Here is a 15,310-nt window from a genome sequence, read left to right on the forward strand (position 1 = left end):
GTGTGAGATGTACAGTCAAGTACGAAGTGAGTGCGAAGTTCTGATCCGTAGTTGTGTTCTCCTGCAGCTGAAACAGCCAGAAATGGACAAAGCAAAAAGGAAAATATGTATTACCCTGAGACTGAGGTGTGTTTGTTTCATCCTGGGAATGAATGTGAGACAGATTGTGTTCTAAGTTATACCCAGTGTAACGAAAAGGTTTTGGGTAAAATTCAAATGGGTTTTTTACTGCACAGGGTGCACAATTTGGTCTGAACAGTATAGGTTGTGTGAGTAATTAAAGTATGGGGTGGTGGAGAAAACAAAGTAAAATATAAGCAAGGTGGGGATTCAGCAAGGCGAGTAAAAATGGGAAACCAGGAAAGTTAAAATACAAGGCTTAAAAGTCCCCTGGGATGCGTCTTAAAACACTGGGAGGAAACTGGGGCTCTCCCAGGAGGAATCACAAGCAAAATGACCTTGATGAAATATTGTAACCAGTGGTGGCTGTTGTATAAATTGGGAGGGGGGGAAAAATGGCCAGAAAACAGATCCTTAAACTATGATACAATCTTAGAATTGATGCCCTTCTTACGAAGGGAAGGAAAGTGGGATGAAGTCTTTTATGCAGATGTGGTTTTCACCCTCTGGGAACATCCAGAGTGGCAGAAAGAGTGGGATAAACACAGCACCCAAGGACCCATTTGTATTAACTCTAGAAAGAGAATAAAAAGCATGGAGTATGGAAATGGAAGTGGTGTTGCTCATCGTGCCCTATAGGCCAGAGGTGCTTGAAATATAAATGGAGGGGGGGGGAAGAAGGGCCTGAAGAAACGTTAGAAGATTTTGCTAGCCCCAGGGAAAAAGCATCAACTCCTCCACCTTCTACGGAGCATAGAGTGGTGAAAGGAGAGGGGAAGGAGACAAAACTGCCATCTCTTTTCACCACTGAGCAGGAGGACATGAACCAAGCTGCAGGCTCGATCTGCCTCACCCAGAGTAAAAGATAAGGGCGTGATATAAGGCATGATACAAGCCCCCCTTAGGGAAGCTGCAGGACCTGAGGGACCCATGAGACTAAAGGTTAATTTCTCTATGGGAGACTTAGAAAGTTGAAAATCGATAGCAAAGACATATAGAGATGATCCTGCAGGAGCAGCAAAAATATTCAAAACCTTCACTAAAGCCCTAGACCCGGATTACGATGATATTGATTTGATGTTAGATGCAATCACAGGCACTGAAATGGAACTAGTACTTTAAGCTGCCAGAAACCACGTTCAGGCATTAATCGCTGCAGAAACGTTGCAGAGAAATGCAGACGATTATGTCCCTGCAGCTAAACCACAATGGGATTATAATAACCCCAACCATTATCAACTTCTCAAAAGGTATGAAATATGTATTGCATTTGGATTGGAGCACGCAATTCCTAAGTCTGTGAATTGGGGAGCTTTATGTGCTGTCCAACAAAACACAGGTGAAACTCCTACAGAATTGTTGGACAGATTACGGGAGCAATGCAAAAATATACTACCACGGACCCCTCCGGAGACCAGGGAAAGCAGCAGCTGATATCTCTCTAGGACAATCCTCAAATGATACTAGAAAGAAACTACAAAAATTTAGAACAGAGGACCAGAGAGATATCAAAAAGCTGATTGAGGAAACATGGAAGGTGTACCGCAACTGAGACAGTAAGGAAAGGCAAAAATTAAGTTTAACAATAACTCATGCAACCATTGCAGCCTTAGGGAAAAGAAACTATCAGGGAAATGGAAAAACTCAAGGTGCATGGAAAGATTGCTTTCGGGATAGTAGAACGAGGGCCCCTAATAATAGGGTAGGGCCTAATCACTTCTCTGCCTAACCTGTAGCTGTGTGTCGGATAGCACCAATCCAGGTGTAGGACTTGCACCATGTTCCCCCCCGACGCCTGCTGTGCCCCAGCCCCACTCCGCCCCCCCAGCCCTGCTTGGCGCACACCATGGTGCCCACCCAGCTCACACTGCACCAAGGTGCCCAAGGGGAGGGGCCTCATGGCGGGGGATTGGCTGGTCCCATGGGAGCACTGGGGACAGATCGCAGAGGTTGTGCACCCACCCCCTGGGTGCAGTGTGGGAGCAGCTCCGGGCAGACCCGGTGGCGTTGGGGCGGGTGCCAGACCCCCGGCTCGGGTTGGCCGGTTCCCGGGGAGGGGATGCCCAGAATAGCTGCGCTACCCGATCCCGGAGGGGCCGAGGCGCTCTCCTGCTCGCTATCTCCTCGGGGCTGACATTTGAGCGCAGCGGGATGGCGGGCGGCCGGCGGCGCGGGGGCAGCGGGAGGCGCGGGGCCCCACGGCAGCACCCGGGGACCCTCGCACCGGCCCCTGCACCCGCACCCCCGTCTGCCACAGCCACCACCGTGACCCAGAGAAACGCAGGCGCTGCCCCCAAACCCGACCGCGCCAAGAATCCTGCGAAGGAGCCGGAGGCGAGGGCACCCGACGTGGACTCGCTGGGCTTCCAAGCCATGGACCGCAATGTGCCAGGGCTGTCCCACGTCATCCTCCAGAAGCTCAACATGAAGAGCTATGAGGACTACAAGTGAGTGAGCACTCATGGGTGCGTGTTTTCCCCCCACGGACAGAGCATCCCGTGTGTGTCCCCGCAGCTGGAACATCTCCCTGGCTCATCCCACCCTCCTGGCTCAGCCTGTATGTGGGTGCTCTCATGGGCCTCCTGGGTACACCCCTCCATCTGCCCATTCCCGGTTCTCCATCCTGGGACAGGATGCTCCTGGCTGGAGCTAGAAGTCCTGGTAACCTTAGAGAGAGGACATTGGCCTCACTGTGATGGCAGAGCAGCTTGTGCTGGATCCTTCTCACTCCCTCTACATGTGCAGGTCTGCCATGGATGGGAGGAAAAGCGGCAGTGATTTTGGCATCCGGACTTACTTTGAGATGTTCCAGAAGATGGAGGACACCTTCAAGTTCTGTGCTGAGTGCAGGAAGCTCCCCAGTGCTCTCCCGGACCCCAAAAGTCTCCGGCGATGCAAGAGGTATGGCAAGGGGATGTGGTTTGATGGCAAGGGGATGTGGTTTGATGGCATGGGGATGAATCCATCCCCTTGCTTCCAAGCAGGGTGAAGCCAGGGGTGTGTTGTCCCAACACCCACCTCCAGCTACAGGGCATCCCCCAAACCACAGCGACACAGCTCTGGGAGGGGTGTCAGGGAGCCTTGGTTTGGCAGGCAGAATCCTTTCCCCTGCCATGTCCGGGCATGCTGCCTGTGTCCCCAGGTGCCAGAACGTGTACTACTGTGGCGTGGCGTGCCAGCGTGCCAACTGGCCGCTGCACAAGAAGTTCTGCAAGAAGCTGAAGCTGGTGGCCCTGGATCGGCTGGTGGAGTGGCTTGTCTTCACAGGTGGGGCAGGGGACACTGTGTGTACCCCTCCAGGCCTGCCTGACCCCCATACCATGCTGCACAAATCCTGTGGAGGGATGGGGGAGTCCCTCCTCCTGGCTTGTGGGTCTGGTGGGACAGGCAGCCTGGGCTGTGGGGCCACCATTGTGACCCCCAGTGCTTCTCTCTGTCCTCCCCAGGAGACATCCCCTTTCCCACAGAGACCTGGACAAAGTCCCCCTGGGATGTGGAGGGCTGGGAGGACTGGTTCTCCATGCAGGAGCAGCTGGAAGAGAAGCTGGGCGCCATCCTGGCAGGGCGGTACATGACCCTGCTGTGGGCCAATGCTGGGAAGCCTCGGCCAGAGGACAGGGAGCTGCATGAATCCATCCGACGCCTGGTCACCGACTTCCACTCGCGGCCGCTCACCATCGGCCTGGGGCTGCGGCTCTTCAGCCTCGAGCCCCTTGCCAAGACCCTCACTGTGCATGTGGTAGGAGCATCCCACGTGGAGACCCTCAACGCCCGGCTGACAGACTACGACGAGCTGACACGCATGTTCCCGGGGCATCGCGGCATGGAGGTGGTGATGGTGGGGGTGGATGTGGTCGATGGACCAATCATGAGGCCACCCCTGGCCACTCCGGCACCCCGGGGAAGCGTCTATCTCAGCAGCTATAAGGGGCTCTACCATGACTTTTGGGAAAGCCACGTGGAGACCAAGCTGGCCGCTCGCCCTGACCTGGTGGTGGGCTTTCACCCAGGTGAGTTCCTGTACCTCCTGTAGGAAAACAGGCTGAGAAAGTTGGGGCTGTTCAGCCTAGAGAAGAGAAGGCTGCGTGGAGACCTCATAGCAGCCTTCTAGTATCTGAAGGGGGCTAAAAGGATGCTGAGGAGGAACTCTTCATCAAGGACTGTAGTGATAGAACAAGGGGTAATGGGTTAAAACTTAACCAGGGAAAGTTCAGGTTAGATATAAGGAAGAAGTTCTTTACTGTGAGGGTGGTGAGGCACTGGAACAGGTTGCAAAAAGAAGTGGTAAATGCTCCACCCTGGCAGCGTTTGGGGCCAGATTGGACAGAGCCTTGGGCGACATGATCTAGGGTGAGGCGACCCTCCCCATGGCAGGGGGTTGGAACTAGGTGATCTTAAGATGATCCTATGCAAACCATCTGTGATTCTATGATTCTGTGGAGGGGACTGGACCCTTATCACCACACTGCTAGCAGCAGGATGGCCCCAGAAGGGTGCAGGTCCCTCAGCACCCCAGCAGCACCTGCTAGTGGCTTGGGACATATCCAGGGCTTTGCAAGCTACAACAGGCAACCATGCAGCCAGGGTGATGCCCTGGGCTTGGCTGTCTTGTCCCCCTCTCAGGGTGCTCAGTGTCCTGCCTGTACTACCCACCTGCCACATAGGCAGCTCCCAAAAGGGTCCCTGCCTGTGGCTGTCAGTGTGGTAGCTCAGCCCAGGCACCCAGAGCCATTCTGTTGAGATGGTACCCACATTGCTAAGGGTGACAAATTATTGCCAGTGTCACCGTGCACACCGGCATGAACGGGTGCTGTTAGATCTGGTGTCAGGGTGGCACAGGAAGAGGTGGGACCCTCACCACTGTCCCCACAGGTTTCCATGCTTGCCCAGACCTGCTGGCAGGCTGGCTGCCTACCCTGCTGCTGCTGCGGGACTACCGCTTGCCCGTCCTCTTCACCGTGTACAGGTGAGCACAGCCCCACTACCCTGGTGTGCTGGCACCACCACCAGCACACCATAGCAGGGCCTGGCCTTTACTCCTCTGGCAGTGAGCAGGAGCTGAAGTCCTCCCTGCAGCTCCTGGTTGAGCTCGAGATGCACATTATGGGCTACGCCACCAACCCCTTTGCCTCGCTGCGGCCCGAGCAGGTCTACTCCAGCCCCAACAAGGCGCCAGTCTACTGCAGCTCCTACTATATCGCCCTGCTGGGGCCGGTGGCATTGGCTATGCCGGGTGCTGAAGACCTGGAGAATGGTGATGGTGGGTGGGGAGAGGAGTCCAGTGCTGCTGGTGGGGCTGGGGGCATCACTGCAGGGCTGGCCTGACCCAGTGCAGCCAGCACCATCCTGCCCACTGGATCCCCAGCCCCTCGCTGCCCCATCACAGCACCCTATCATCTCCCCATCCCGGAACTGGCGATCCAGTCATTCCTCACTGCACACATCCAGTCCTGGGACACACAGCACCTTGTCACAGGCATGGCACCCCTCCATGGCATCGAATAAACCTCCAGCAGTAGACGGCTGGCGTGTCTCGAGCTTTATTTCCAAAAAGGCCTGTGTTTTCCCAAAGAAAACCGAGGGCTGAGCCCTCCTCGGGCAACCATGGCCTCTGGAGGGATGGCAAAGGGGACCCCACTGCTGGACCTGCTGTGCCTGGGGGTCCTGCGGGGAGCCCCCACCAGCACCCAGTGGTTCTTGTCACTGTCACACACGCTGTGCCCCTGCGCCGGTGCCTACCCTGCAGCATGGAGCTCCAGCATCACTCACTGGGTACGTGTGCACCGGCTGCCACCGCGGTGCCACCCAGCAGCCTCGGCAGCCTCTGCAGTAACCGGGGCGGGTGGCGCTGAGTGAACCGGCTCCTGCCTGATGGTGCTGGGGACCGCTCCCGGTGCAGGCAGCGGCGCTGGATGGTGGCAGTGACCTGCACTGGGCACCCGCGATGGCTCCGGGTGGTCGCACCCTCCCCAGGGCTCCCTGCGCCCCGGCGGCGGGTTCCTTCCCGTGGCTGCGGTGCGCAGCGTGGCCGGCACAGTCCCGCCCGGCTCGGCACCGCCGGCATCACTCGGCGCCGGTACGTTCCCGCAGCGCGGGCAGCGTCAGTGTCTCCGGCGCCGACTTCTTGCGCGGGCGAGTTTTGGGGGGGGCGAGGAAGTCGGGGGAGTCGTCGCTGAGCGGGGTGGAGGGGGCGCTGGCGGGTGCCGAGTGCGTGGCCGTCGGCTGCCCCACTTCGCTGACAGCGATGGTGGGGGCCACCAGCCCGACGAGCTCGTTGGTGGCCTCCTGCGTCTCCCGCTCGTAGCGCCTCACCTCCTCCATCGTCATCCCTGCGAGCACAGCCGGGCTTGGAGCCGCTCGGCACGGACAAACCCGCGCTCCGCACCGCGGGGCGGCCTGTGCCCCATGCGCCGGCTCCTCACCGAGCTGGGTGCTGGGAAGGGGACAGGGGGACTTGCAAGGCAGGGGACGCTGCCCCCACCTCCGGCACCAGCCCAGACAGCAGTGGGGAAATGACGGGCAGGCAGCGCAGGCAAGTGGATGCGCAGGCAGAGCAGAGGGAGACCCTTGCCTCAGGGTGCAGGGGGGGCTCAGCGTGCACCATGCACAAGCCCCCCTGCCTGCACCCGCCCGCAGACAGTGTGGTGGGGTCCGGGGTCCCCGTGCCCTGCAGGCAGCATGTGGGAGGGCTTTAGGGATGCTGGCTCCCCAGCTTTTGGTTTGTGGCCACTTGCATCTGAGTCTCGAAGTCCCGGACCTCTTCCAGGGACATGTCTGGAAGGCAGAGAGCCGCTCGCCGGGATGGCACCGCTGCCAAAACCAGGGGCTCCCATCCCCGTGTACATGTGTGATAGCATGTGTTGCTGCCAGACCAGGGTGCAGGCGGTGCAGGCAATGCAGCCAGGGGTACTTGGGCTCTGCTCCCCATCCCTCACATCAGCCAAGCCTCCTCAGTCGTGCAGCAAGAATGGGCAGTGTGTTGGGGTGCAGGCAGAGGTGAGGGCAGGGAGCACAGCAGCGCAGGCAGCAGGATGCAGGGAGCTGGAGTAAGAGTGGGAGCTGCCCATGGGGTTAGTGGCATTACAGTTAAACTCGCAGCCCCCTCAAACCCTGGGTGTCTGGGGCCACCCCAGGCCCGTGTCCCCTGCCACTGGCAGCACCAGGGGGACTCACCACACCACTCGTCCACCCATGCGAATGCCTGCCGGTGACCGATCAGCAGGATGTCCCGGATCACCTGTGATGCACCATGGAGGTCAGCACCTCGTCACTGTTCCCCCAGTGTCTCCCCCCGGCCTGGAGCACCCCCTCACCTTGTGCACGAACTGCTCCACCCGCGTCTGCAGCCCCCAGACCTCGAACTTGACGCTCACCAGCTTGTAGGAGCACATGATGGGCTTGGTGTGCTGGCGCCAGCCCTCCTGCAGCGGCCCCCGGCCCGTCTTGGCTGAGCTGAAGAAACGGGGGTCCTGGGAGAGCACAGCAGGGCTGTGAGCCCCCCAGCCTGCGACAGGGGACAAGGGGGTCGCCCTTGGGAGCTCCATGATACCTCCAGGCTGCGGTAGTACCGCTCAGGGATCTCGTCAAAGGCGATGTCCAGGAAGGAGACCTCGTGGTCGCCCAGGATTTTGTCACTGTGGAAGATCTGGGGAGGGAAGGAAGGGTGAGAGGTGCTGGTGCAGCGCCACGTGTCCTCCCTGGTGAGGGGTTTGCCAGGTCTCAGCTGCTGCGCAGACTCACGTTCTCACTGTCCCCGCAGTTGTCCTCGTACTTGGTCTCGATGTAGATGGAGAACTTGGGCAGGAAGGAACACTGCAGGGACCAGCCGTCAGCTGGACCCCCAGCCAGGAGGACACACTCCCAGGGATGCCCACCCCGAACAACACCCATCCTGAGGGACACCCAGCCCCAAGCATGCATACCCCAAGGGACGCCCAGCTCCAAGGGATGCCCAGTCCCAAGGGACACCTAGCCCCAAGGACACCAGTCACAAGGAACACCTACCCCAAGGAAACTCAGCCCCAGGGGATGCTCAGTCCCAAGGGACACCCACCCTGAGGGATGCCCCAACCCAAGGGACACCTAGTTCAAGGGATGCCCACCGAAGGGACACCTAAACCAAGGGTACTCACCCCAAGGGAGACCCACCTCGAGGGACACCCCACCCTTGAAACTGCTGACCCCAGGAAGACCCATCCCTGGGGGATACTTCCCCCAGTGCCCCATTCCCCAGCCAGGGCAGATGCTGGGAAAAGGGCCAGGTCCCCCATGCCATCTCCTTACTGTGTACTCTGCAGGGACACCGTGGCACATCAGCAGCATCAAGGGGTGGCACCATGGGGGAGAGAGGGAGAGGTGAGACTGGGCAGCGGCTATAGCCGGGTTCTCCTGTCACCCAATGGCCACTGATGGAGAGGGGCAGAGTGCCTGGGGGGTGCCCGTCCCCTCTCCCTGCCCTGGCTCACCAGTGATGGTGTAGGGGTAGTAGTTCCAGGCCTTCTCTGTGATGTAGAAGATGCGGGGGGTTACTGCCCGTGCCCAGCTTGGCAGTTTGCTGCAGGAACCACAGCATATGGGGGTCCATTCAGGGTAGGATGTGGCCACAGCACCACCCAGTGCCACCCAGCCCTGCTTCCCCAGACACAGCCCTGCACGTGGGACTGCCCTCACCTCCACCCCAGGATCCCTCCAGGACCATCACCTACACCCCATCACCCCAAGGAACCCTGGCACCTCCCCAGCACCCTCATCTGCACTCCCATGCCCCTATTCTCTTCCCAGGACCCCCATCTCCTCCCCAGGCACCCTTACCCCCTCTCCGTGCCCAGGGCCAGGACCCCTGTGTGCTGCTGCCCCCCCCCCCCCCCCGGTAGGATCGGGTCCCGGGGAGCTGGGCGGTGGTTTGATTCATCTGCAGGCGTTATAAATACCATCCCCAGGAGGGGAATCGTGAGCACCGCTGCTAAAAATAGCCCGAGTCACGGCAGCGCTGCTGGTGCCGCGCCGCGGTGTGCCGCAGCGGTGGGGGGGACACCGGCTGCCAGCGGGCACCCAGGGGACACCGGGACAACCCCGGGGTGAGCTGAGCACCAGCCGGAGCATCCCCACTGAGCCCTGCACTGCAGCCGAGGCACCCTCTGGCGCTGGAGATGGGTGCTCACTGCGAGAGAGGGTGTGCGTCTGGGAGATGGGCACACCCTAGGAGGTGAGTGTGGACCCCAGACAGGGGGGCACCCCAGAAAATGGGTGCACCCTGGAGGGTAGCCCACAAGATGGGTCCACCCTGGGTGATGGGTTCACTCTGAGTGATGGGTGTAGCCCCCTAAGATGGCAGAGTGCATGCCTGGAAGATGGGTGCACCCCAGGAGGTGGGTGCAGCCCCCCAGGATATGCGCACTCCAGGAAATGGGCATACCCTGAGAGACAGGTGAAGCCCCCAAAGTTGGGTGCAGGCCCCAAATATGGGTGTACTCCAGGACATAGGTGCACCCCTGGGAGACGGGTGCAGCCCCATTGCAGGGTGCCAAGCAACCAGAATGGATATTCCTGGGAACTGTGGAGGAGAGAGGGATAGGGCCTCACCTGGAGAGGTGGACGCGCTTCTCAGTGAACTGGCCGTGGCCGTGGATGGGGTCCTCGTGGGGCTCGTTCTTCACCACCTCGACGCCCTCGCCCTTCTCACTCTCCTGGTGGCTATGCTTGCTGATGGTGTAGAGCTGCCCCACGCGGTACTGCAACCACAGCACCCAACTCAGTGCCACCCCTCCCCTGCACCCTCCGGAGACACCACCGAGCAGGGAAACTGAGGCACGGAGCAAAGGGTGACAGACGAAGTGCTGTGCAGCAGGCAGGGGTCTCCTAGGGCACCCTTCTCCAGCATCCCTGCCCAATGGCTGCTCCAGTGCCTAGGTGAAGCTGGGTTGCAACTACCCAGCTCCTCCGCACTGTTCAGGTGCCTTGCAGAATGCTTGAAGGCTTTGTGCTCAGCAAGCTACCTGGCATCCAGGGAAAACTACACCTAGGTATGGATATGGATATGTATGCATGTGTATTTGAGGATGCGGCTGTGCAATGAGTGCTTTATTGTTCCACTGAAGATTCCATCCATTACCAGCCCCTCCCTGCCCCATTGAAAACCTCCCTGTAGTGTGACCACAACCCCATGCGTGGGGAGAGCTGGTGCTGCCCAATGTATGCACCATGGCTGCGGATTCCAAAACAGCCCCATCAGTGCTCAGGAGCATCCTTTGTCCAGGAATGCTGCTGACTGCCAGCTATTGACTTGCTGCTGGGAATTCGAGCTCCCTGCTGGAGCAGTGATTGAGACGGGGCTCCCCATCGGAGCACCTGAATCCCGGTGCCCTTTGCCCACCGGTTCATCCCGTGGTCCTGGGCCTGGGTTGCCCCAAGCAGACCCCTGGTGCTGCTGTTGGGCTCCATGTCCCAAGGTCACTGTGGCCAGGGATGGGATGTCCTTGCTCTGCACCCCAAAACAATGCACGGAGCATCCCAAGCCCAGCAGCCATGGCTGAAGCTCACCCTCGTGGCTCAGCCAAGGTCCCTGTCACAAGCCATGCCATGAAGAGATGGGAAAGGGGCCACCGTATCCCCCAGCCCCTTTCCAAGTAGTCAACCCACTGCTGTGGGTAACCCCACCCACAGCTCTCTCCATCGGTGGATCCTGGGCACCCAGGGGCTTGGAGACACCCTGCCACTGCACCCCCCTTCCCAACCGACACCCCCTTTCCCCCCATCCCTCCTCACCTCCTCGGTGGTGAGCGGCATGCAGATGCGGTACTCCTTGATGAGCATGGTGACAGGGTCACAGTGTCAGGCGGAGGTTGGGGTGCTGGTGGGGGCACAGCTCATTCTGGGGGACCCGAGGGCGGGTGGTGAGCACGAGGCAGCTTCCCCATGCTCCCATCCCATCACCCCATGCTAGAGGATACCGGCAACTTCATGAGCCGTTGCCATGGCAGTGGTGTGAGGTCACCAGTACGAGGATGAGTCTGGGTGTACCCGGCTGGGGACACCCCAAAACCCCCTGGCGTTAACAACCTCTTCCCTGCTGGGCAAACACACACTCCCTTCCCTTCCCTATACATCTGTCTTGGAGCACCCGCATCCCCCACAAGATACGGTGCCATGCCTTCGGGGTGCCACATCCACACCCAACCAGTGGCCAGCAGGGATGCCGGGATGGGATCCAACATGCTGATGCCCATGGGGACCCACCCTGGGGGCACCCACCTGGTCCGGGGCTCCCGGGAAGCACCCGTGCTCATGTCTCTGGTGTGGGAGGTCCCTTCCCGAGGAAGGCGCTCCCCAGCCCCCCCACGGCTGCCCCCCAGCACCCATCACACCCAGTATTTCCAGGCTGCCCTGCTCACCCCCTTGCCCCCCCCCTCCAGGGATACATCCCAGGGATGCTTAGGGTAGATAATGGAGCAGCTCTGGGGGCTCCTAGCTGTGATCTCCAGCTCCATGGGGCAGGGAGGGGACATGAGCACCCCGGGGCATCACCCTGAGCGGGGCATCAGGCTTTGGAGGGGGCACATGGGGTCTCACACAGGGTCTTGTCTGAGGGCACCTTGTCCGGCTGGGGACACAGGAGCATCCCTGGGGAACACAGGGGCGTCCCTGGAGGACACGGGGAGGCACTGGGGCATCCCCGTGGGACGCGGGAGCACCCTGCTGACCGGGAGGAGGGCTGAGGGCTAGAGCCGGGCTGCGCGTGCCGTCCCGCCACCGGAGCATCTCAGACCGGCGCGGCAGGGGCTGTGGCTGCCCGGGGCGGGCGTACGGACATACCGCCCGGCGTGCGCCCGGGGGCTCCGGCTGCGCTGGGCGATGCCCGGGACCGGCAGCATCGGCATCGCTTTCCCCAGCCCGCCGCTCCCTCCCCACCGCCCGCCTCCGGCTCGGCATCTCCGCGCATCCCTCCCGGGACGGGAGCTCCCGCCGCCCCCCTCTCCGCCCGCACTTACCCAGGCCCGCGGCAGCGCCCACTCCCCGCCGCCGCCTCCTCCGTGCCCCGGCCGTCCCGGGCCGTGCGCAGGAGCGGGCCGCCCCCCGCACCGCCCCGCGCACCGCCCCCCGCACCGCGGCACACTGACCCCTAGGGGCAGGAATGCACCGGCACCCCACCGGCATTGAGTCGGCGCTGAACCGGCACGGCACTGCCCTGGCATTGAACCAGCGTTACACCGGCTCTGCACTGATGCCGCACAGGCTCTGGCACCTCACTGGCATTGCACTTGCACCGGCAACAGCACCCCACCTGCACCAGCATCACGCTACAAGGGCACCACCAGCGGGAGGCCCTCTGACACGGCACGGCACAGCGCCACGGATCCGTGGCACAGCCCAGACCGGCACCGCGGCTCCCTGCACCCACCGGGGCTTGGCTGCTCCCGGGGTCCCTCGGCAGTCACTGTGTGCCCCGGCAGGGAGATGCTCCGGGGTCCCCAGCCGGGTGTAGGGAGCTGGGACTCTCCAAACCTCCCCCTGCCCTGCAGTCCCCTACACCCCACTGCAAGCTAAGGACCAGCACCATCGTGCCCCATATGCCAGCACTGCCAGCCAAAGCCAAACAGTCCCATCCGGTGAGAGCAACGGCCCATCCACACCGCTCGGTGTGAACAAGGCACCGCGTCACGCTCCAGCCTGGCTGCCTGCTGCAGGGGAGCAGCCCCTGCCATGCCAGGGTGCTGCAGTCACCCGGCAATGGCTGTTGTGGGGACACCCACCAGGCCACCCTGCAGCTGGCGCTACTACAGTGGCTCTGGCACGGGACACGGAGGTCGTACTGCCCAGGCACCATGGCACTCATGAGTGCCCTGTGGTGCCAAAGATTCAGCCTGGGCTCTTTCACCACCGTGGGGCAGCTGGTCTGTGCCATCTCATGGTGTTGGTGACGCTGCTCCATAGCACTCAGCAGCCCTGAGGTGGTGGGGATGGGCACCCAGCTGCAGTAGAACCAGAGCAAGCAGTGGCAGAGCTGGGGACAGTGGCCCCAAAACCCTCTGGGGTGCCCCATGGGCACATATCCCACATCCGGGAGTGCCGTACTAGGAGCAATGCCTGCGGGCACACCTTACGTGCCTGCACCCAACGCTATCTGCCTTCACCATGCTGCTGCCTTCTTCCTGGTTTCCCACCCTGCGGTGCCACCGTGCTTCCAACCCCAGCTCTGATGGCACTGAGTGACAGCCATCCCTTCCCCATGTCCCCCCAGGAAGTCCCCAAAGGGTAATGCAGGAGACACAGGTCTCCCACCTGTGGAGCCCACAGGAGCCCACCTCTACAGCCAGGACCAACTCCAGCAGGGCTCCTGCTGGGTGACAGTGGTGGTGACCAGGACCTGGTGGTTCTAGTGACAAGGGCTTGGCAGGCTCTCAGCCCCCCCAGCAGCCACATTCCTCTGGAACCCGTTCCGCAGGGTCCTGTGCAGGTGCCAAGGGAAAGGCATCTGGGTTAGGTTTTTCCTGGTCATGCCCTGCTTTCCTCTGGCTCCAAGTCAACAAGGAGCTAAAAAGAGGATTTGCTGGCAACCCCCAGTGTCCCCTCAGTGCCATCAGTACCCCTGAGTGCCCCATGCTGCTGGGGAGAATCCTGCAGAAAACCAGGAAGGGGGAAGAAAGAGGAAGCAGAAGCAAGTGAAAACCGACCCAATTTAATCCCAAAGCCCCCAGCTCCAGGGTCCTGGGAGCACCCTGGTGCATCTCCCCAGCTCCAGGCAGCCTGGGGGTCCCCAAGCTGAGCACACCCCCTGGAGCACCCATGGCTCTCCACTCTGGCATGGGGAGATGGAGCTTTCCGAGGTGTCCGGCCTCTTCCTCAGCTCCACTGGCACCCAGCTGCATCCCACCACCCTCACCCCAGCATGGCCACCTGCAGCCCTTATGGAGGGGCCCTGATGAAGACCATCTTGGTGGAGTAGACCAGGTCCACCAGGTAGGCGATGAGGTTGAAGATGGTGAGGAAGGTGACCCCCAGGTGCTTGTTCCACCAGCAGTTCCTGCCGCAGCTCTGGGGGCGGCTCCTCCCCCTGAAGCTGTAGAGGGGCCAGAGGATGGTGGCAGTGATGTACATCATCAGGGCCAGGGCGTTGTACACCACCAGCATCTTCTCCAGCGGGCAGGGGATGTAGGTGAGGCACCGGCCTATGGTGAAGATGATGATGAGGAGGGTGACGATGAAGCAGATGGAGTAGACAGCCACACACCACTGCAGGCCGGCTTCCGAACTAAAGCTATCCAGCAAGGAGAAGATGAGACAAGCCACGTAGGCTTCAAAGACCTTGAGGAGCCCAGGCACGGTGGAGAGGAAGCTGCTGATGTCCCCTGGCTTGGCACGGGTGAGCCCCACCTCGATGGCATAGGCGAGGAAGCAGAGGCAGGACACGGTGGTGGCCACGGCCTGCCGGGCACACTTGCTGCCGCTGCAGGGACTGATGATGAAGGTGGAGGGGAAGATCACAGAGGTGGTGAAGACCATCAATGTCGCCAGCATGGAGAAAGCCGAGGTGAAGTCATCCCAGGAGAGCGGCAGCTTGGGGTAGAGCTCCAGCAGCTCCAGCAGCACCACCAGCAGTGTCACAGCGAAGCAGAAGCACCAAGTGAACATGCACCACGTCCCATAGGGACCCCCAAGGTCCCTGGTGGAGGCCACCAAGCTGAAGGCGATGCAGGACAACACGATGGCAAAGAGCCGGGCAATGCCCACCCAGGAGGTGACAGCGCGGAGATTCACCGTGGCTACCGCCATGGTCCCAGCCAGTTCTCCCAGCCACACCGCGTGCTGGGAAGTGGGTGCTGATGGCGTCTGCTCTTATTGGGGTGCAGGATGGAGGGTGTGGCGCGGGGCAGCGAGCCACTGGCCCCGTGAGCTGCCTGTGCTGCAGAGCCCGACTCTGCTGCCACCTCCACCAGCTCCAGCTCCACACCACGCGCGCTCACCAGTGTGGCTGCTGGCTGCAGCACAGGCGGGTGGATCATTAACATGGGGCCGGGCGAAGGGTGTTGGTGCTCACGGTGACTCCGAGCCCTGCGGTGGGGCCGAGGCAGGGGGGGACAGGGAGCCACTGGGTGCCACCGTCCTGACACTGCACCCACAGCGGAAGCCACAAAGGAGCCTTATATGTACCCCCAGATTACTGGGGGGACCCCCGACACTCCCATCCCTACAC

The 15,310-nt window shown here is 61.1% G+C and overlaps 3 protein-coding genes across 5 annotated transcripts; 1 reads left to right on the forward strand and 2 right to left on the reverse strand.

Annotated features, from left to right (window-relative positions):
- Positions 1–2,267: 2,267 nt before the first annotated feature.
- On the forward strand, positions 2,268–5,643 carry MSS51 (MSS51 mitochondrial translational activator). 2 transcript variants are annotated; one of them, XM_061474197.1, is made up of 6 exons: positions 2,268–2,567; positions 2,866–3,021; positions 3,263–3,387; positions 3,567–4,130; positions 4,993–5,086; positions 5,169–5,643. In XM_061474197.1, exons 1-6 carry the CDS (start codon positions 2,272–2,274, stop codon positions 5,443–5,445), a joined length of 1,512 nt encoding a protein of 503 aa, XP_061330181.1. In that variant the 5' UTR covers positions 2,268–2,271; the 3' UTR covers positions 5,446–5,643. The 2 variants fall into 2 exon arrangements, with proteins under 2 accessions (XP_061330181.1, XP_061330182.1); XM_061474198.1 differs by having other exon boundaries at positions 3,588–4,130.
- Position 5,644: 1 nt separating this feature from the next.
- LOC133279950 (cytoplasmic phosphatidylinositol transfer protein 1-like) lies at positions 5,645–12,242 on the reverse strand. Of its 2 annotated transcripts, none has more exons than XM_061474200.1 (10): positions 12,108–12,242; positions 10,885–10,990; positions 9,703–9,851; positions 8,586–8,674; positions 8,404–8,411; positions 7,861–7,932; positions 7,670–7,765; positions 7,434–7,589; positions 7,294–7,357; positions 5,645–6,449 (listed from the first exon to the last, which is right to left on the reverse strand). In XM_061474200.1, the coding sequence occupies exons 2-10, from the start codon at positions 10,930–10,932 to the stop codon at positions 6,184–6,186; spliced, it is 948 nt and encodes a 315-aa protein (XP_061330184.1). In that variant the 5' UTR covers positions 10,933–10,990; positions 12,108–12,242; the 3' UTR covers positions 5,645–6,183. The 2 variants fall into 2 exon arrangements, with proteins under 2 accessions (XP_061330184.1, XP_061330185.1); XM_061474201.1 differs by lacking the exon at positions 5,645–6,449 and adding an exon at positions 6,516–6,894.
- Positions 12,243–13,779: 1,537 nt separating this feature from the next.
- On the reverse strand, positions 13,780–15,279 carry MYADM (myeloid associated differentiation marker). Its single transcript, XM_061473703.1, has one exon. It carries the CDS (start codon positions 14,887–14,889, stop codon positions 14,023–14,025), a length of 867 nt encoding a protein of 288 aa, XP_061329687.1. The 5' UTR covers positions 14,890–15,279; the 3' UTR covers positions 13,780–14,022.
- Positions 15,280–15,310: the final 31 nt, after the last annotated feature.

This window comes from Pezoporus flaviventris, unplaced genomic scaffold, assembly GCF_033815535.1.
Source record: "Pezoporus flaviventris isolate CSIRO_AGI_PZ_B2104156 unplaced genomic scaffold, CSIRO_AGI_Pfla_v1 ptg000078l, whole genome shotgun sequence".
NCBI classification, from domain to species: domain Eukaryota; kingdom Metazoa; phylum Chordata; class Aves; order Psittaciformes; family Psittacidae; genus Pezoporus; species Pezoporus flaviventris.